This window comes from Periplaneta americana, chromosome 11, assembly GCF_040183065.1.
Source record: "Periplaneta americana isolate PAMFEO1 chromosome 11, P.americana_PAMFEO1_priV1, whole genome shotgun sequence".
NCBI lineage: Eukaryota > Metazoa > Arthropoda > Insecta > Blattodea > Blattidae > Periplaneta > Periplaneta americana.
Window position 1 is genome coordinate 93,275,938 of NC_091127.1, and position 22,952 is coordinate 93,298,889.

Consider the following 22,952-nt stretch of genomic DNA (forward strand, 5'->3'; position numbering starts at 1 on the left):
GGAATCTATTTAGTTATTCCCCGAATTTTCCATGCCCAGTCAAAAACTGTGTCAGTACGAAATTTGGCGCTATTACTTTACATTTATTTCGATCATAGACCGTTGGAAAATATAGCTCTTTTGTAAGAATTCCCTTATCACTATTGACCCATCTTTCGTTCCATTCTTGCATATAATGTTCTTTGGCTACTTTTTGATATAGGATATCGGACATAAATTGTACGACAGTGGCATATCAGAGTTAGCTGCCATTTTTGCCAATTCATCAGCTCTCCTCATTTCCAACTATCTAGCGGCGGTTCCTCTATATGAGCACAGGAGCACGTGAACACCTTAAAAACCAACAATAATCATACATATTACTGTATTAATATTATTACATCTATTACTTTCCAATGTGCAATGACGATCCTACATTTTTCGTCTCGAGAGAATGTCCCGTCCGTGTGTCGTGTGCCTTTAAATCTCCATTGGACAGCAGCTCGCACAATTTTTCTCTAGCAGGGTGAAATAACCTGAGGCGAGAATATTTTCTGGTTTGTTACATTGGTTACAATAGCTCTGGTCGCACAGGTCTTAACGTGCTAGTGACAGAGAAACAGAGATGCTCCATCTCCCTTGGGTCTGGCATCCTGTTCCTTTCTCCCTCTTTCCTCGTTTTCTCTCTTTACTCTTTCTTTTCAAAATACCGTTATGGACGGGAGCTGATTCTGTTGTCTTTTGTTCAGCAAAGTAAGGAAAATACAAACTGCAATTGTGCGTATCGAAAGTTGAAACAGTAACACTTGAAGTTTGGAGACGGACGTGTGTGAAATTGTGTGTTAACTTAAAAGAGGATTAAAACATTCCTCCATACCATGACAGAAGACCGATTAAATACACTGGCTATGTTAGCAGTGGAAAAAAACTTGTTAACGACATCAGAGACTTCAATAGTAAAGTTATTGATAAATTTGCATCTCTCAAAACTAGACGCATGAAGTTCTCTACAAATAAATCTAGATCTTCAACACCATCTACAACAGCAGTGAAGGTGAGTCCCATGAATTAATTTTACTCTACTCTTGTTTAATGGTTTTAATTTTGGTTTATATGCGTAGATTTGGTACATGCATATTAGAACTCGTTTATCTCTGACGTGTGACTCAGCTATACGAGAATATATGAGTGTGTTCATTACTCATTTTTTTTGTGAACACCCATCCAAGAAAGGCAAGAGCCGCCACTGCAACTATCCCAGTGTGCCTCTGACCCAAGTTATACAAATATGGACGGCACTTTTCATTACTAAAGTTCTTATCTCCGAGGCTATAATGTTAGTGTTATATTTATCATTAATTGATGTTACTGCTGACTGCGAGTCACTGTAAATGCAAGCACTGTAACCAGATTGACTGCACCATTTGATTGCTTCTCGCAAAGTTAATAGTTCTCCCTGAAACACTGAGCATTCTGAGGAGAGTTTGAAGATAGCTGAGGCATGTTCGCTGTCGTTCCTGTAGGCAACAAAGGCACAGCCTACTTTGGCATTTTGATTAGACAGTTTATCGAAATGCGATCCATCTGTATAGATCAAACAGTCATGGGAATCTGCATCACAAGTTTCTTTGAGACAGGGTATGTACAAAGATGGATGTCCTGCCTGGAGAGGATTTGCTGGTTCTTGTACTCGAAGATGTGTAAAAAACTGAGGGATTTTTCGGTCTTGTTTTATATTGCTGATGTTTGCTTTAAATTCACCAACCAAATATAATGGTTCAATATCTGCTATAGGCTGCAGTAGATATTGTACGATATTCTCGGATGATTCGTAAGAGATATCCTCGTTGAATCTGAGATTTCTTCTTGAGCCCATTTTTTCTGTAATATATGTTGAAATGCTGGCACATAGTAAAGAACCATAGGTTCTACTGCTCCCCGATATACAGGGTGTTTCAAAAATACGGGGTATAATTTCAGGTATGTATTTCCCACATGTAGACAATCAAAATAGTTCATTACAACATGTGTCCGGAAATGCTTCATTTCCGAGTTATGGCCTTCACAACATTGAAATTCACCGGAACGTTTTTCTTTCCACAGGTCGTTGTCATTACAGAAGATGTTCAAAATGTCCACCTCCTGCTTGAATACAGACCACCCATCGATGTCACGATCCCAAACTCCAGGAGTATTGCATATGTCCTCAAACATGCCACAATTCGATTCCGAAGAGATTCCAAATCAGGCACCAGAGACAAATAAACCAATGATTTGAAATGGCCCCACAAGTAGAAATCGAGAGGGTTCAGATCAGGTGAGCGTGGAGGCCAAGCAATTGGGCCACCATCCATCGATCAGGAAACCTTCGATCCAAGTACCGGCGAGCCGTACGACTGAAGTGTGCAGGAGCGCCATCATGCAAGAAGTGAATGTGTTGACGATTGATCAGTGGAGTGTATTCTAAAACATGAGGTATGGTGTTTTCCAGGAAGTTTGTGTACGCCTGCCCCGTAAGTCTGTTTACAAGTACATGGGGTCCAACTAATCGATCACCAATGATACCGGCCCACATGTTGAGGGAGAACCACACCTGGTGATGAGATGGAACAGCTGCACGTGGGTTTTCATACGCCCATACATGCTGATTGTGGAAATTAGTTATGCCATCTCGTGTGAGCTGTGCTTCATCTGTAAATAATACTAAGGCAGGAAAGTTCGGATTTACACCACACTGCTGCAAGAACCACTGACAGAACCTAACTCGTGCAGGGTAATCTGCTGGTGACAGGGCCTGTACACGTTGCAAATGATAAGGATACAATTGATACTCTTTCAACAGTCTCCAGACAGTCGTATGAGGAACATTGACTTGCAACGCTACCCTTCGTGTGCTGATAGAAGAAGTCATGTTCACAGCCTCCAGAATTTCCTCCTGTACTTCTGGAGTTGTAGATCTTGGTCGTCCCCTTCCCAAACCAGGAGAGTTAAATTTTCCGTACTCGCACAGACGGTAATGGAGACGTACAAATGTCTTCCGATCTGGACATTGTCGCTGTGGGTACCTCTCCTGGTACAAACGACGAGCCAGCGCAGCAATGCCGTCCGCCTTACCGTACATGAAGTGTATCTCTGTCAGCTCTTGATTTGAATACATGTCGCACAGTCTAACGCCTACACAACACTGAATGTAACCTTCGCCTCGGAATGAACTGTCAGAGTGCCCTCTTAATGTCTCCTTTGACGGCAACGACCTGTGGAAAGAAAAATGTTCCGGTGAATTTCAATGTTGTGAAGGCCACAACTCGGAAATAAAGCATTTCCGGACACATGTTGTAATGAACTATTTTGATTGTCTACATGTGGGAAATACATACTTGAAATTATGCCCCGTATTTTTTAAACACTCTGTATTATCTTTAGTAAAGAGGAGTTAAGGACCCATGTGGATCTAGTTGCAGCGGAGAGAGCAGAAAGTAGCTTGTTAGCTTGACCAGCAATATGTTGAAGATGTTGACGGAAAGTCAGGCGCTTATCTAGTACCATGCCTAAGTACTTGAGTTCATCAACTAGTACAATGCTTGTGTTATCCATAGAGATGCTTACCGTTCTATTTTCTTGTAGTTAGCATTGCTGATGATTTGGACGCATTGAAGTTGAGTTTGTTTGTCTTGCCCCACATGTGGACGGCCGCTAGTGCTTCATTGGCTATGTCCTCTAAGTGCCTAAATGTGCTTGATTTTGCAAGTATTAGACCATCGTCGGCGTAAGCGTGCAACGTGCATCCTTCAGGGAGTCGATGTAGCAGATCATAAAGCATAATCCAGAAACCTGGACTACATGCTGATCCTTGTGGACATCCCCTCGTCACATTCTTGATAATGGTCTAGTCGCTTATGGTGAGCTGATTTCTGCGGTCTTCGAAATAATTTTTAACTATTCTACATAAATTTCTAGGACATTTTTTAAGCTTTAGTTGATGGAGTATTTTTGGCCATTAGGCATTGTCAAACGCACCTGATATGTCCAAGGAGATTAATAGTCCAATTTCTTTCTTTGAGTGTACCTCCTGTATCCAATCTACAACTTTACAAACTGCCAATTCTGTCGATTTCAGCGGCATGAATCCAAACTGAAGTTCACTGAGGGAACTGTTACTTAGTAAGTGATACATAATGTGATCTATGATGAGTTTCTCTAGAAATTTCCCAACATAGGCAGCAAGCTGATTGGTCGGAAAGAAGAGATAGTAACTTTGTTGCTACTTTGACATTTCAGTATTACCTTAACTACACCGAGTTTCCAGCAGTCAGGGAAAACCCCGAGCTCCAAATATTTATTATAAAGATTCAATAGAAGTGAAGGATGTAAGAAATGTATTTGTTTGACAACATTTGCTGATAATCCATCAAGTCCGGAGCCTTACGATCATTTTGCTTCAGAATTATGCGTTTCAATTCACGAGGTGTGAAGTATAAATCATCTAACGTATCTGAGTCAGCATCTGCTGTTGCACAAATTACTTTTTGGACATCGTTAACTTCCGTGTCATCTGGAAAAAATTTATTAGCCAGGGCGTTTGCAGTGTCTTTTGGATTTATAGTGGGACCCACAATTTTCCGTTTCCAGTGTTGTTAGCACTTTATTAAAATTTTGTGGCTTCCGAGAGTGTTTATATACAATACCCCAGGGGTTTGTTTGTGTAGAACAAAAGATTTTCCAACTGTTTGGTTTCGCTTGCGACATCATCAATCTGTATTGAGATTTGACCTTGTTGAAGATTTCTTCATACTTCACACGAAGGTCACACTTCACTTGTTTATAGCTTCGGTAACATGCGAGAACACGTTTTCTCATTATTGTAAGTTCAGTGTTCCACCAGTAGTTCTTCAAAGGTTTCTGGCTTAGTTTTGGTAGATGGGCATCACAAAGTCGTGCTATAACATCCGTGAGTTTTTAAGTAACAATATTTAACTGGGAAGAATTATTAACATTTTGTAGCTCTGCTGATACTGGTAACTTACTGCATTTGCCACAAGGAAAGAAGAAGTAGACTATTGTTGAAAATACAAAATTAAATATAAATTTGTTGAAATTCCACATTAACATCTAAAATCAAAGGCCTCACCACCATGTAACCATTCCTTAGTCGTGTCGCGGTACTGTTGTTAGCATTGTTAGAACACAAAGAAGCTGGCAGACTAAATTTCTATTGTAGCGAAATCAAATGCATTCCTAATGTTACATAACTGTAAATCAGGCACTCGTGGTAAATATTAATTTATTGTGGAAATAATGTGATAAATTCTCCATGTCACACATATGTAACAAAGGGCATTATAGAGTTAATTTAATTTTGAAATAATAATAATAATTTTAAAATAATAATAATAATTATTATTATTATTGTTATTATTATTATTATTATTATTATTATTATGACAATGCCAGAGAAATGAAGGAAACAATAATAGGTCTAACCTCGAAACCCGCCATTACAGAAAAGTTTTGGAGCACTCCTTGAAATATTTTGTGCAACCCCCTGGTTGGGAAACGATGGCTTAGTGGATAAAGTGTCAGCACATAGAGCTGAAAACCCGGGTTCGGGCCCCATTGCCAGAGAGAATTTTTCTCCATTCTACCCATTCTTCACCATATGGTAATTCAGAATTTCTGCACAGAAATATCATATGTACTTCTGTACATCATAGTAATTCAATATCAGTACTAAATGAGGTATCTACAGATATGTTTATGTTCCATTATCGCTAGATTTGTAGGCTGGTCCTATAACAAACTGTATCTCATCTTTCCTCTGGAGAAATAAACAATAATAAATTAGCATTGCTGCACAAGGAAGTCTGAACATTTGAGTAAATTTTCTCGCCCTCAATTTTTTTAGGAGAGAATTTCCACATGTCAGATAGTGCAATACAATACCCAGCATTCTTTTTTTTTTTTTTTTTTTAATCAAGATATTCTTTGACATTAGCAAAGTAAATTTCTACACTGTCACTTTATTTCGCAAGTTAGTGACTCCAAGATCTCCTGATCTTTGAAGCGAAGAAGTGATAAAAATTGGGATGAAAATTACTTCAACAAGAGTAGGCTTAATTATATTTAAACAATGAAGGAACAGGTCTCGACCCACTCGCCTGCTGCAGCAACTGATATTTTCTGTCCTTATCTGTTGTCTCTGTCTTCTACGTCTCGTGCACCATGTGACATCGTACTGCTACTAGCATTCAATTGGCATAGGCATATGTCTTCTTATTCTGAAACTGCTTTAATTGGCGATGTATGCAATAGAGGGGAAAAGGAACTGACCATCCTACCCCATTATCTCCTGGCCTAGTTGCCTCACAAGTGGTGCCTTGTTGGTATCACTTATGTTCAAACCTATCTTGGGACAGTTGACTAAACAACAACAGTATACGACTTCAGAAACAGGTGATCCTGCAAATAATAATTGTTTAATTCGTAATAATAATAATAATAATAATAATAATAATAATAATAATAATAATAATAATAGTAATAATACACTCTACCAGGTCACAAAGTACACAAGCAGTTAAAATTTAACAAAAAGTTAAAGAACAGAATACTAACATATTAAAAAAAATAGCATAATAAAATCGACACTAAACAACATGAAAATAATACCATAATAGAAAAAAAGAAAGTAAAATACATTGAAATATAGTAAAAGCAAATCATTTAGTACAAAAGGTTAATATGGAAAACGTAAGGAAGAATATAACAAAATGGAATGTAATAAAATAATAATAATAAAAAAGAAAAGAAATACGAAAATTAAATAAAATTCACAATAAAAAGGGTATGATAATAAATTCATCAGCTGATAAAGAGAACAAAAAGGGGAAAGGAAGGGAAAAAATATATAGTCTATATTTTTACAAAACTATCGCAGAGAAAAGGGCTTATAATTGAAAGGAATCTGAATTGAAAAAGTGTAATTTTAATTTATTTTTGAAACTAGACAATGTCGACAGTCTCTGACATGTTGTGGTAGAGAGTTCCAGAGATGAGCTGCAGAGACAGTGAAAGATGAAGAGTAGAAGGATGTTCTGTGTTTAGGAATGGAGAGTGTGATATGTTGTTGTGAGCGAGTATCTATTTCATGATATGAGGACAAATGTTGAAAATGAGAAGCTAAGTAGCTAGGGTTAGAGGTTTGAAAAATATTGAAGAGTAAAGAGTGAGTGTGAATAGTTCTTCACTCTTTGAGACGGGCCCAGGACAGCATATTTAGTGACGGTGTGATACGGTCAGATCTACGGATGTTGCAAATAAATCGAACACATGCATTATGAACATGCTGTAGTCTGTCTGTCAGTCTCATGTTAAGGTCAGTGTAGAGAGTGTCACAGTAATCAAAATGAGGCATCAAAAGCGACTGCACTAAATTCTTCTTGAGAAGCAACAGAAGGAAATTTCGAATTCTTTTTAGTGCGTGAATTTTCATAAAATTTTTTTTACATGTGTGTGTGATTTGAGTATTCCAACTTAAGTTTTTGTCCATATAAATTCCTAGATTTTTTACTCTATCACTGTAAGGGATAATAGTTTCATTCATTTTAACAGGAGATAAGTCACCTGTGTTTAATTTACTAAACCTAAAAGTCGTTGATGTCCCATTATAATTGCCTGTGATTTCTCTGAGTTCAATTTCAGTCCAAACTTTTTCGTCCATGAAGTTATTGATTTTAGGTCATTGTTTACTTCATTTATTGCGTAATTTAGTGCCGATATAGGTGCAGAGATATAGATTTGTAAGTCGTCAGCAAATAGGATATGTCTACAGTGTTCAATAGATTGTGATATGTCATTTATGTAGATCGTAAAAAGTAGAGGTGCAAGAACTGAACCGTGTGGAACACCTGCACCCATGGTACGCCAGGAAGAAAAACGATCACAGACCCGCACACACTGTTGGCGTACTTGAAGGTAGGAGGCAAACCACGACACTGAACTTTCTGATAAATTACGGGCTCGGAGCTTGCATGGTAACAGATCTATGTCAACTGGTAGAGGGGAAGAGAAGGCCTGATGGCCTTATCTCTACCAGGTTAAATAAATAAATACATAAATAAACTAAATAAATAAATAACTGAGTCAAAGGCTTTGCTGAAGTCAAGAAGTGTCAAAATGGTCAATTTTTGTTTATCGGAGTATGTCTTCCATAACTTTAAGTAATGCTGTATTTGTGCTATGTCCAGTTCTGAAGCCTGTCTGATTCTCGTCAAGTAAATTGTGTTTGTTCAAGATGTCCGTCAATTGTTTGTGAACAATGCGTTCCAATGCTTTTGACAGGGTGGGCAGGATGCTTATAGGCGATAATCATTTAGGTTTGAAGGATTATTATTTTTAGGAAGGGACGTACATAAGCTTTCTTCCATAGGGTCGGATATGTCGAGGTCATAAGCAAGGTATTCAAGATGTGTATCACAGTTGACAATATTACGTCTATGATTTTACGCAGTAGAACAATGCTGATGCAGTCAATTCCTTCAGCTTTAGTACTTACCCGTTTTATAGCTTTCTTTACATCTAAGTCTGTTACGTATGTGAAGTAAAATTTCTCGCTTGTTTGACAGGTCGCTTGCAGTAGTTCGTGAATTATCTCTTCCCTCTCCTTGGGGTCAATTGGTTGTGAGTGTATCGTGGTAAAATGGTTATTAAGAGCGTCCAGTGAAATAGAAAAGTCGTTTACTTGGTCATTGTCTCCCTATGCCCATTGTTTTCAAGTCTCGCCATAGTGCTGATGGGTTTGAAGATGGTCCAATAATGTCATGTATGTGTCGAAGTTTCGAATTTCTTATTTCTTGGGTAACTTTGTTACGTAATTGTTTGTATTCATTAGATTGTCTTCAGATCTGGTCCTTCTGTATTTACGGTAAGTTGCGTCACATTCAGTCATCATAGTGCATATTGAGGAAGTTAACCATGTCTTTTCACTCATTTCGATTTCAGTGATGCGTGTTTATCGTAAAGTTGTGTAATATAATCATTAAAAATCGAAACCTTGTCATCTAGATTGGGAGTAGTTCAAATTGTGTGCCAGGGAATCATAGTTGCGTCTGATATTAAAGCTGTCTGGTCAATGGGTCTCAGGTCTCTATTTGTCACTGTTTTACGAATAATTGGAGGGCATTTGAGGGAATAGACAATGTAGATAATATCATGTGCCGAGATTCCCGATGCAGGTATTTGTCCGTGCGTCAGAACTTTGTCCCGGTTTGTTGTAGCTATTATGTCCAGTAAAGTCTCAGAATGTGGAGTGTGGTTAGTAGGACTGAGGGGAAGGACTGTCAAGTTGCATGCTTGGAACGCTGTCAATAGTTGTGTCGTGCAGTTCGATTGGGTGGCAAGCAGATTTGTATTTAGGTCGCCCATTATAATTGCGTGTTCATAATGAAGCAGATGGTTTATTAGGGGCTCTTCAATATCCATTAGTCTATTGATGTTTGGGGGTTGATATATTACGCAAAGGAGATATTTTTGAAAATATGCAGTTATTTCAATAAAAAGAATTTCAGGGGTAATTTCATTATAAAAAGAATCCCTTTCCTCATATATTTGTTATTTATGTTTTTAACATGGAACATTAAGAGGGCACTTTTTGGGAAAAATGTCTGTTACCATTTCTGTAACATTCTATACTCATTTTGATTATAGCAGGAGCATGACAATGCAACCCTCAAAACACCATTGTTCTTAAGTGGCAGCAGGCCGATGCAACCTGCAACATGTTATTGAAAAAAATGAATGTAGCTTGAATATCATCGTATTGAGCAGTGAATGCTGCATTTATTTTTTTGCACTAGTTATATTTAAAAGAAAATATGCTAAAATGGTGCTCATCAAGTGATGATCTACGATTATTTGAAATCACACACCAACCAAGCACTAAAACATTCCACACAATTATAGGGATTCCTTGCCATATATATATATATATATATATATATATATATATATATATATATATATATATATATCATACCTACCTTTATGTACGTTACAATTAATTAAATTCTTATAAAAATATAGATAAAAATATGTATACAGTTGAACTTGGTTACAGCGACCATGGTTAGTGTGAAACTTCGGCTACAGCAACGTGACAGACATACAGCTTTTATTTGTATTAAATAAATTTTATTTTTGCTTTCATAATGACAAAATTTTAATAAGCAACTCGTTTACAACGACATTTAGCAACAGTATAAATTCTCTAAGAATTCATGTTCTACATACATTAAACAGAGACTCTAGTTGAGAGAAATTCGCAGGTAGTGAAAAATACAGTTTTCAGTTATGTACTGTTACAAAAGTATTTTATGGGCCAAGAACTGGAATTCTACGAAAACAAGGTGGAGAGTGCAGCAGGTCAAACTCTTTCTTCTGTCATAATAATAACCCTTTAAAAACAATAGCAGATCAAGTTGTGTACCTTACTCCAATCCACACCTTCAGTTAAGACTGTAATTTCAGACATTCAGTTTGCAAACATGTTATATAAGGACAATGCACCGAGGTGGAAAGAAAAGAAGAGTTCTAAATGTGGAAGATAAAGTTAATGTTACAAAAAATTGAGAATGGTACAAAGAAAACTGATGCGGGCAGTGAATTTGGTTTGGTTAAAGAAGAATTGAGAACTATTTACAGATGCAGTATTTTGCAAAACTGAAGCAGAAAAAAAAAAAAAATTCAGATTTATTAACATTATGTATTTCACTATTTTCTATAATCCAGTTTTTTTTTTTTTTTCAAAAAACATGCCATAAATATCTGAAGAAGTTCTAGTATTGATAGGCCTACATAAAATTACAAATTAAATTAAATTAAATGATGTACAAAATACATAATATTGTTAATGTATTTCTTCTTTGAATTTTATTTACTAGGTATTATATTTATTTATTTTATTTTTATAGTGACACGTGTTTAATGCAACAGAATTTCTTTAGTCCCTATGCTGATGCTATAACCAAGTTCAACTGTATTTTGAACTTCAAAGAGATACTGCAAAATTCAAATTTTTTAACAGATTCTAACTTCGTAATAGATTTATAGAACTATAATTTATAATATTTTGTGTTAACACAGCAATCTAATTCGACAAAATGAATTAAACACTATCTTACGCCAGACAATTTCACAGTCTAATGGTAAACAAGTTTGTCACTGGATTCAAAGTTAACAACTTGAAACCTGGTGAAAGTGACGAGTTTTTAAGGAGTAATAAAAATGTTAGCATGGCTTCCTTTGGTGGAAATTAGATTTATTGCATATAATAATCAAGACACAGGTAGTTGTTCCTCTTTCAACCAGCTTCTCTATTATATGTTTGGGCTATTCTGATTGAGATTATAGATGTCTCTACACAACAACATGTCATCAGTTGTCGTTAGACATCAGAGGCTTCTGAAAGATAAGACAGGAATTGAAGTAGATAGAATGAGATACAGTAAGCCTTGAAAGACTGCAATGTTTAAGAAATCTACAAAGGACATCACTGTTATAAATGATTTAGAATCAGACTTCTTGCTATAGCAATTTCATTTTTGTTTTGTAATCAAACCCTTGATAAACTTTTAGTTAAATGATTTGTGTGTCAGCTTTCCATGCTGGAAATTCAATGTGATATCGTGGCAATTTCTAGTTCATCTGATGTTGAATAAAGGTAGTTTTGGGGCAGACTTTCTCAAAATATTCTCCTTTGCCCTCCATTACTCTGCCTGAATTACTAAGCATGGGCACAATGATGTTAATTCATTTCATTACAACATATAATGGCAGTTTCATAAATTTTAATTATTCCACACAATGAAGATTTGAAAGTTCATTTATGTTGTAATCAGCATACAAATTGTCTGCCATTAGCAATAGTCGTAAAGAGAATACTAGATACTTCTTTTCTTTTAAGGCAAATATCAGGTAAACCCATAATGAATTTTCGGGCTCATCTCGCAAATAACCATTTTACTATCACCAATCAGCCATTTCAGGCAAACTGGGAATTCCAATGAAAAAAACTTTTTCAGAAATATTTGTTTATTATTAGTATAAGATATAGGTAAGGTTCTAAATTAAGTATTCTAATGTTTTATTTTCAAAAGGAAAATATTTTACAAGTTTTATGGGTATTGAATCTAAGTGGTTTTGGCTAGGTAATGGGTACTTTGTGTTTCCCTGAAGTTTGTACTATATTCTTTCTGCCATTTATTTAAGTAGACTGGGTTAATAACAATTAGCAATTTTACAGTTCAAGTGAATAACAATTAGCAATTTTACAGTTCAAGTGAATATTTTGACTTAGAAATGTCACAGTTCTTTTGAAACTGGAAAAATGAAAGACATTAACACATCTGTAACATCCGTGACATGAAAGAAACAGCTATAAAATATTTACTGATTATATGTTTCTGTGAATTAATTGGACGCAATGAGATTAGCATAGCTTTCACATGGACATTATGAGAATGAATCTCTTTTTGCTTGAGGCAGAGATCTATGTTTTACACTTTTTGTTACTAAGGTGTAAAGTGAGTTCACAAATCTTGTAACATCTGTGACAGAAACTTTTCATTATTTTCTGTAATAATAATACATTTTACTCAAACAACTTTTTTTCTGTAAAATAAAACATCTTTCTAAATTGATTCTAATAATAAAAGTCGACAAAAATCATTTCATTTTCAGTTGTATAGTTTGAAAATAATAAAAATGTAACATCCGTGACAACTGGAAAGGCTGCAATTTCATAGATGCTAAATAAGCACGCAGTTGATATAATGAAGTTAAATGATTGCTGATTGCCTAAAAATTAAGACATTTCCAATTGCCATTTTATGTGCTAAATTACAAAACACTATCCATTCAAAATTGCAAATCTTTCAATTATACACTGGAGGACAAAAAATTTGGGTCACTTGAATTTTACTTTGTATTTAATATGTCACCAATATATTTTTAAATGGTGATTAGTTTAATTATACGATTATAAACGTAACATAGACTAAAAACGAAAATGATTATGACTTCATATTACCAACAACAACATCACAATCTAGATTTGAACAAAATTTTGCTTATGCAGAATGTGACAACTTATTTACTAAATATATATATATATTATTTAATGTACCGAAGTACATATGATATTTCCATGCAGATATTCTGCGTCATCATACGATGAAAGAGTAATGGAACGGAGAAAAATTCTCTCCGGCGAGTAGCACGTAGAGCTGAAAACCCGGGTTCAAATCCCAGCGCCGGAGAGAATTTTTCTCCGTTCCATTACTCTTTCATCGTATTACTTACTTAAGCTTTTAAGCAACCCAGAGGTTCATTGCCGCCCTCACATAAGCCCGCCATTGGTCCCTATCCTGTGTAAGATTAATCCAGTCTCTATCATCATGTCCCACCTCCCTCAAATCCATTTTAATATTATCCAACATTACCAAAGGTCTTTTTCATTCTGCCTCTCAACTAACACTCTATATGCATTTCTGGATTCGCCCTTATATGCTACATGCCCTGCCCATCTCAAATGTCTGGATTTAATGTTCCTAATTATGTCGGGTGAAGAATACAATGTGTGCAGTTCTGCATTGTGTAACTTTCTCCATTCTCTTGTATCTTCATCCCTCTTAGCCCCAGATATTTCCCTAAGAACATTATTCTCAAACACTCTTAATCTCTGTTCCTCTCTCAAAAGTGAGAATCCAAGTTTCACAACTGTACACAACAACCGGTAAAACAATGGACATTATTGTTGGAAATTGTTTGTGTTATGAAGTCATGTTCATTTTCTTTTTTGTATAATAAGATTATAATCTTAGTGACCTATTAAATACATTTACAAAGTAAAATTCAAGTGTCCCAAATTTTTTGTCTACCAGTGTATATTTAATTCTATAGTACTTACATAGAGTCAGTAAAAAATATCTTCATACAACCTACCAATTTATTCTCTTTTACATAATAACATATACGAAAGTAAAACAAAAACATGCTGTTCCATTTCTATAGATTACCCTGATTTATACTAACGGAATTATATACAATAGTTTGAAAAATAAACAAACTTGTAAATTACATTAAATGAAACTGAAAAACAAAAACATAATAAAACAAAAGTCTCCATACACTACAGTTTATATGCATTCAAATCACCAACCACTTCTCATTTAGTGATCAGTTGGACCTCCTTTTGTTTTTATTGCATCCCTCATGCCTTTAGGCATGGTTTGTACTAGTTCTCTTGTTTTCTCTTGCTCAATGTTGCCCCATTCTTCTAGAATTTTTCCCTCAATTGTTGCTTGCTTCTTATCTTGTGTTTTTTCAGCCTTCGTTCCATTTCATCTGATAAATGTTCTATGGGGATCATGTCGGGGGATAGGGGAGGAGTATAGAGCTGTTTTTTTTTTTTTTTTTTGTAAAATAACCAGAGCTTTACATTTGAGGCAGTGTGTTTAGAGTCATTGTTTTGATGAAAAATAAATGTCTCACTGATGTTGAGTTTTTCAGCATTATCGTGTAGGTTTTCCTTCAGGATGTTCAAATATTGTATCCAGTTCATATACCCGTCCACAAAAACCAAATTTTCCAAATCTGCAGCACGCATGCAGCCCCAAACAAAAACACTACCTTCTCCATGTTTTACAGTAGGGCACAAATTCTTGCTCTGTAATTGTTCACTAGGCTTTCTCCATACCATTGACCTACCATCTGAATCACTGAAGATTATGACTGAATTCCAGAAGTCCTGCAGTTTGTTAACATGCTCCATTGTGAAAGCCAATCTCTTCTGCTTGTTGACGTTGCTCACATAGGGCTTCTTTCGGGCAACTCAGCCATGGTAACTTTTGTCTTTTATGACATTTCTTATAGGCTGAGATACCACCTTTACCCCATAATCTTCTTTAACCATGACCGTCAATCTCTGTGCAATTATCTTTGGATTTTCTTTGACGGATCGCAATACTGCTCGTCTATGGTTGGATTCCAGTTTCTTGGATCATTCTGATCGACTTCTACTAACCAGTTATTTCGTGTCATTGTACCTTTCAAACACATATTGTACAGAAGAAGGTTTTTTTTACATTTTCTGCTATTTTTTTATCGATTGTCCCTCCTTTCTCAACTTAACAATTAACTCTCTAATTGGTATTGGTATTTCCATTGTAGTCACAATTTTGCTGCGTCTTATCTTACTACAGTAACAGGCAACTCTATACTGACCCTGTAGCTTTCTGAACAACAACAAACACAGGTTCTCTTACACCAGTGCTGCCTGTACGGAGACTTTATGTACTCTCCTTTAGTTTTGAGTTGTGTTGTGTCGTGTTTACAAGAACAGAGGTAACTGTGCTGTTTTCTGTAGGTATTAACCGTAAACAGAGTATATTTTACGTAATAATAAAATTTATTCTTTTACTATATATTTAATCAGATTTTTTCACAAATGTTTATATGTGAGCCTGGTGTACGGAGACTTTTTTACTGACTGTATACACAAATCTTACACTGAAAGTTATAGAAATTCAGTCTAAAAAAAATACAGCTTAATAGTAGTTTTAGTAAATTTAAAGTGAGGAATAAATTTCTATGTACATCAGCCTGTTGACATTTACTATACACCTGCATACCTAACAGATTCAATTAACTCCTCATATTCTGTAAGTTTCAGTGAACTAGTACAATTCTTGGAAGCGTAGGCAAGAAATGTTGGGTAATTCATTTTGCATGAAGAAAGTTCTTTTACGTGACATGAGGCCCCTAACTCTACTTCTCTTGCAAAGGAAGTCACACTAAAAATATGATTCTTGGTTGCAACTTTGGAGTTCTACTTTCCCCATTGTTTCGAAAACTTACAGATTACAAATGTAGAGTAGTATTACTGGAGAAATGAAAAGGCTCTCGAATCAGTTTTGTCCATTATACTTGACTACACCAAAATTGGATAATGGAAAATCGTGACATATATGTACCGGTACCAGGTGACTAAAAAATAAGCTTATTTATGAAATGCAAGGTGATGGAAAACAAAGTTATTTGGAATAAAGAATGTAATGAAACAAATCCATTATTTGGAATGGTTTCTGAAATATATTAAAGTTGAAATATTCTAATATACGATGTTAATTATCGTGTATAGCAGCCTTCCTTTACCTGTCCATATGTCATGACTCTGGAGGTGTTATATTTTGTGAACAAACACCTCCCTTTGATGTTCGAATCTACAAGAAGACAAGTTAGGTCACTAGCCTTAAGAATGCAAGTAGCTCTTCTGTATAGTGAATAAACCCGACTTAATCATTTTATTAGGTAATGAAAATTTCATGCTGCAAATTATCCGAGACACCACACAAACACACGAAAAGCCATCAATCATATGAACAATTTCCATGTCACATGTCGCTATGATTGGAGGACACTTTGAACATATATTGTAAAGGCAAGGCTCCCCAGTACGATAAATGCTGATATACTGCTAGCACGGATGGGTATTTCCTAACTAACAGTAACAAAGTATTTAATGATATTTTAATGCTGTTCTGATATTATTACAATCCTAATTAAGTAAAACAACCTCATGTAATACAAATTGCATTATAATATCACAACAGTCTAATATATACAGCCACGAAGCTCAATATTTACTAAATATGCAAACATAGATAGTTGCTCACCACCAGGATCGCTACTATCACCTCATCACAGACTCTTTCCCTAGTAGACGATAAAGTGTATTGTACTTTCGATATCGTGTTCTTTTCAAAAAATTAACACCTTCCTTCCACTATTGAAATATGAAATACATAAGGTTTATGTATTATTTTCATAAAATATACATTATATTCTATAAACTCACCTTCCTGGAGCTTTCGGAAGAAGGATAACTCTAACCTATTTTTCTTACAATTTATAGTACCACAAACGTCTCCTTGTTCCATATTATTATTCAAATTATTGTATTTTAGCCATTTACATTTATTACAACAGATAACAAACATTTCACAGTTTACATAGCTTTTCACAAAAATGCGAAATATGCCTTTTCGATCTAGATCAAGCCGTAATGTTTGTTCGGGTTTTCTATTTCAGTGTATAGAGCTCAGTGAAATATTATATTACAACTTTATTGTGTATCATTGCTACACTTTATTCAGTGTAAGTTCCGTTTATACTTCTTGTTGCATAATATGTTGCAGAAATAATTACAAAACTGTGTTACTTTAACGCGAAGAGAATTTTACATGTTAACATCGTTCGCGTCAACATTTTAAGCTTGGAATCGAAGCTATTTTGAGGTTTAATAAAAAAGAATTTATATTGTGATTTCAATTTAGCACATCTACCTTTCATAATTTTAGACAAAACATTTACCATACCACTCCTATGAAATTAGTGTACGTACAATCGTGTTACTTCGTCTCTTAAGTAGTACATAAATACAATAATTCAGTACTCAATTGTAGTATTAAAATACAGACAAATTGAATGTCCGGGGTATCATACATGACATTATGCTTAATTATAATGTATGATTGCGAATTTAGGAATATAAGTTAAATATAGTAAACATAACCTATAATTTTCATATGAATGGGAAGGCATTGGAGATCACTAAATTTAGACAGAAAGGGGCAACTGGTACAGTAAACATAACCTATAATTTCAACATATCTAAATATCTGTGCGGTGCAAATGAAAATCATTGAATCATGCATAAATGAATGTACGAGAATTTCACAATATTTAATCGAAATAAAGGCAGGTATTACACATACGAACAACATGATTTTCACACCATAAATAATATTACACCTTAACTCGCAAGTGAATTATGTCTGAAGTGTCTCATAATCATTGTTTTAAATTTTATTAATGAAATTATACTACATTTTAGAGAAACATATGTTACTGTTTATGCATTCCAACTAATTTATATGGTTGAAACGCCGCCCTTCGTGATCGGGTTAAGCGAGTTACATGGTCTGTGTTACAGCCTGTATTAGATCACGTTGGCTGTGGCACAGTTTATTGTTCCTAGTACTCACAGCGCTCCAAGCGGCTAGCAACTATTGCGAGAATTGCAAAAAATCATCCCAAGCTTCGTGACTGTATTTACTGGACTGTGATATCACTGTGTTTTAAATTACACTTCAAAATACTGATCTCTGAAACAATGCCATATTTTAAAAATAAAGAATAAGCTAAAAGGCACCTAAGACTGCGCAGTGTCATATTTTTATAGTTGGCAACATTGTTGATTTCTGTCGTTCCGTTGAGAGAAGTTGCTTGTGAGATGTAGCTCTATGGTGTAAAGTGCTTGTGTGAAAGTGGATTTATAAAGGTTCATTAGGTAAAAATTGATCTTACCCAGATTCTCTTATAAATTTGCATATGAAGAAGATTAAGTTTATTTAACAATTCCAACGATGTAAACCTGCATGCATGTATTACTGTTGCTAGACAAATACATAAGCTACATTATGCACTTTGCCCTGTTTGTCTAAGTAAACATTTCTGCCATTTATTGACTACAATGCAGAACTATGTAGAATTCTCTAAGATTGCGCTTCAGTGCGCAATCTTAGAGGCAGTAAACAGTCTTAGAGGCACATCGTCTCATACAACCAGTTTTTAAAAATGAAATATTATTTCTTGTAGCTTTCTACTCAAGTGTGTCATGACTTCGTCATATGTTAGGAAATCAGACAGAAAATTAATATTTACCCAAGAAATGTTAGAGAAAAGTCGAACAATAATCGAAAATGATACCCTGAGATTGTTGAACAGGCACTAATTTTACAGCTATGATCTCTTCATTACCAGAGACAATGGAGTCAAAGAAAAGGAAAAGAATTAAAAAAAAAATCTGAGATTTTCTCTTCCTCTCCATACAAGAACTCACTTCTAGAAACAATGAAAACTTCTAGCAACAAGAAACAATGCGAAAAGACCAATTCTAGTGATTCTTCAGCTACAACAAAAAAGTCGTGCAACATTAAACAATGTAGGAAGAGTTTCAATTACTATAATCCATCAGTGTCAACTTCAGAAGGAAAAATTGTCTGTCCTGGTTGTGACGAAGCCTATGAAGAACCAATTTCTGAGGACTGGGTGCAAACAGTGGTCACATGATTGTTCAAGCTACGAAGGCGTTGGACTTTTTAAATGTGAAATGTGTTGACGCGCATTCTTAAAGAACAGTCTTATAGGACAGTGCCTGTAAGATTGCACGTTCACAACTTTTCAAAGAAGCATTTTTGTAAAGAACAAATATTTCATTTTTGTAACTTTTTTTCATATTATTGTGATCTTAAGAATCAAGAGTTTCGTTTCATAAATATAGTTTTTATATTGGTCTCAAAAATGAGTATCTAAGGACACAAATCTACTCAGTGCACAATCTTAGGAGCATTTATCTTACAATCACGACCCTTTTAGATCTTGAATGATACTGCCATGAGCTGTATCACTATATCACCACAGACGATTAACAATTTTTAATAATCTAAATGTTGTATATAAATGTAACATATCATATACTAAGAAAAAATACTGTTTTATATATATTTTAAAAGAAGTACAATAAGAAATCAAGGTTATTTGCATGATCATTTCATTCTTTGTTAAATTCACAAATACAAATAGATCTACGTATATTACAATAAATATTCCTATAACAAGTGGAATAAACATTCAATTTACAGCTGAAGATCCACTTCATAAATTAATCACAGTCAAAATGGAATAACTTAAATTCCCACAGCTCAGTTCATTAAAATTTGTTTCATAAAAAATGTTTACCAGATTACACCATTATATTTCTGTTGCATACGAAAAATTAAAAGCATCATTTATTGACAATCATGATTCTCTATCTCGCCAAATGTCACCATATCACTGTAACAGAAGTCAACCATTCCACTTTACTCACCAACAACATTAGCACAGCTATTAACGTCATCTTCTTTATACCTTACTTACAAATTACAGTTCAAAACGAAGCTTATAAATCAGTGCAGTTACTTTCGAACCGATCCGTTTGCATCCAGAGTTCGAATACAGGTTATGTGGCTCAGGTCCAAATGTTAAATCTTTCAAAATTTCTCTAAAACAAACACAAAACTTTATTTAAAAAACATGCTAAAATTAAATAATTTATACAAAAAACATCTCAAATAAAATGAAGACAACATTTGGACGTAAAAACATGCTCAAAATAACACTTAAAAAATCGCAACTGTTTAATGGTAATAAATCTCAAGTATGAGAAAAATAATCCTTAATGGAAACAGTACTGAAAACATAAGTGGTGTGAGGTGAGAGCATGCTTTCACATTCCACAAATTACAAATCCATCACTCAACTTTTATTTATTTATTTATGTCTATAACAGGGCAAAGTCCCAATTACAACAGAGAGTACACATATTTGCTTAGAACATAAAATTGGAGATAACATGAATAAAAAGAGATAAAAACAAAAAAAAAAGACAAATACTCCGTAAATAAAAGACACAGATACAAATATAAATGAAAAATACAAAATAAAAAGAATGAAGAATAGATAAATATAGATATCATAACCAAAAGTAAAATGTAGCTATATATGACAAATTACAGAGTAATAATAGATAGCAATACTATTTAAAATCAACTACCTTCAGTATATTAATAAGAAAATGTTTATATTTCATGTAAGAAATGCTGAAATTTAGAGCCCATGTTTGACATATTTCATTGAATTTTGAACATATTTTTAATACTGGTGAATTTTTAGCGTTAAACTGGATTTGTGATAATATTTCGCTATTATCCAGTAGACCATTGAATATTTTATAATACAAGTTGCTACTGGTTGCTACATAATCAAAACGTTCAATTACATTCTAAATCTTTTTCTTTTTACATGCTTCACAAATGCTCCACGTGTCCATCTTTGCTGATGTGGCAGACATATAGTCGATAATCCATTTTGTCCCACAAATATGTCAGCATACCACAGTCAATCAGTGTCATAGCTGTGGGGTGATATGGTTGCGAGGTTCACGGATATGTGGGGAGTGGGGGTACAAAAACAGTATCCTTCATGAATACCCACAAGAAAAGTCACATGAGAATAAATCTGGGGAATGAGGTGGCCACTGCATTAACATGTCATATTCTTTACCTGTGCATTCTATGCAACATTGTGGCATATTTTCATTAAGACCCTTACACTTCGTAGTGATAATGATCTGGACAACTGTCTTGTTGAAAAACGTAATTATTACTGTCTTTATTAGGCTGTGGCACCAGCCAGTTTTCCAACATGGCCAAGTATGTCACCCTGGTGAAATGGTCCGTACACCTTCACCTTTGAAACTGTGCAAGACATTCACTTGAGGGAGTCTCGTACATGTTCAATGATTGCATACAGATTTTCAGTCGCCCAGAGTCACACATTTTGCTGAATCATCTTGCCACACAAATGAAAAGTTAGTTGCTTTGTCTCCAAAGATGAGCAAAACTGCCAAACTGTCAAGTAGCCATTTCAATGCAGAAATTAAGACGCACTTTTTTGTCATTAACTCTGAGAGCCTAATGGAGCTGAAACTTACAGGGTTTAACCTTCAGTCTCTTATGAAGAATTCGCCACACTGTTGATTGCGAGACCAACTATTAAACTTGCCCTATAGTGGACTTGCGGATGCTGCACTTATAAGCTTATCTAATATGATCCACAGTCCTTCACTTTGCCCTGGATGTTCGGCCAAGGAGTAGTGCATAGACAGCCTTCATCCCAGAATTTCTCATATCACTTCTTGATACAGTTGTATAAAGGTGATTCCTTCTGGAATTCAGCTCAAAAATCATAGCTGCACAGTCACAACAAACAAAATCACTTTTCATGTTTACTTAGCACATTATTTGCTACTAGTCCACACCTGTGGAGTAACGGTTAGCACGTCTAGCCGCAAAACCAGGTGGCCCGGGTTCGATTCCCGGTCGGGGCAAGTTACCTGGTTGAGGTTTTTTCTTGGGTTTTCCCTCAACCCAATATGAGTAAATGCTGGGTAACTTTCGGTGCTGGACCCCGGACTCGTTTCACCGGTATTATCACCTTCATCTCATTCAGACGCTAAATAACCTTAGATGTTGACAAAGCATCATAAAATAAACTACTAAATATTTGCTACTAAAGTTACTACAGTGTCCTAGCAGAAACCACGGCAATTATGCATGGGGTGGTTTCTTCACAACAATTTGGGGAGTTTGTCATTCTATTGACATATCTTCTACCCCCAAAAGAAGAATTTTCTCTCTCCGAAATAAGTGTACTGTCTGCCTCTGACGAGTTTGTCTCCATAGGACAAGATATCCTTCTCATTGGTGTGGAAAACGGTGTTTTGTCGTATTTTTATCACTCATTACAGATGGATACTTGAGTTATTATTGGCCACTAATCGCTACTAATAACGTAGATCAGAGGAGAGGATATATCAATTGTTTCACTAACATGCAGTCATCACTTTGCAATTGAAGAATGTAAACAACAAGGTTTGTAAGTCACGGAATAAAATTTTTCAGGAGAGACAAAAAAAAATTTTTTTTTTCTTCCCCCCCATGCAAATCATCTACTACTGGTGACATTTGTGATTGCGTACATTAACTAGGGTCTACTTTCTCTTCGAATTTCGACATATGACTTTTGTAGGTGTATTGGTCTTCACACATACAACATATTTTGACAACCACTTAAAAATAACAAAAATGACTCTTACAACCTTTGTTTCTTACACTCTATAATTGTCTCCTACTTCCTCTAATGCCATGAGGCTGATTTTCGACATTCCTGTCTTCTCTTGGCAGTGGCTTATGTATAATCCACTTCTGTGATTGGGGAGCCTAGAAAGCAGAGTTATATTATCCAGATAATATGAT

At 35.1% G+C, this 22,952-nt stretch overlaps 1 protein-coding gene across 3 annotated transcripts in view; it reads right to left on the reverse strand.

Moving 5' to 3' along the window:
* Window positions 1-13,960: 13,960 nt before the first annotated feature.
* Window positions 13,961-22,952, reverse strand: part of LOC138709195 (torsin-1B-like) — a 215,259-nt gene continuing 206,267 nt past the window's right edge. For 2 of the 3 annotated variants that reach the window (XM_069839782.1, XM_069839785.1), the window contains one exon: window positions 13,961-20,137. In XM_069839782.1, the coding sequence (XP_069695883.1) occupies window positions 20,017-20,137 (121 nt within the window). In that variant the 3' untranslated portion in view covers window positions 13,961-20,016. Of the gene's footprint in view, window positions 20,138-22,789; window positions 22,917-22,952 lie in introns of those variants that run through there. The other variant, XM_069839783.1, reaches the window with a different exon arrangement.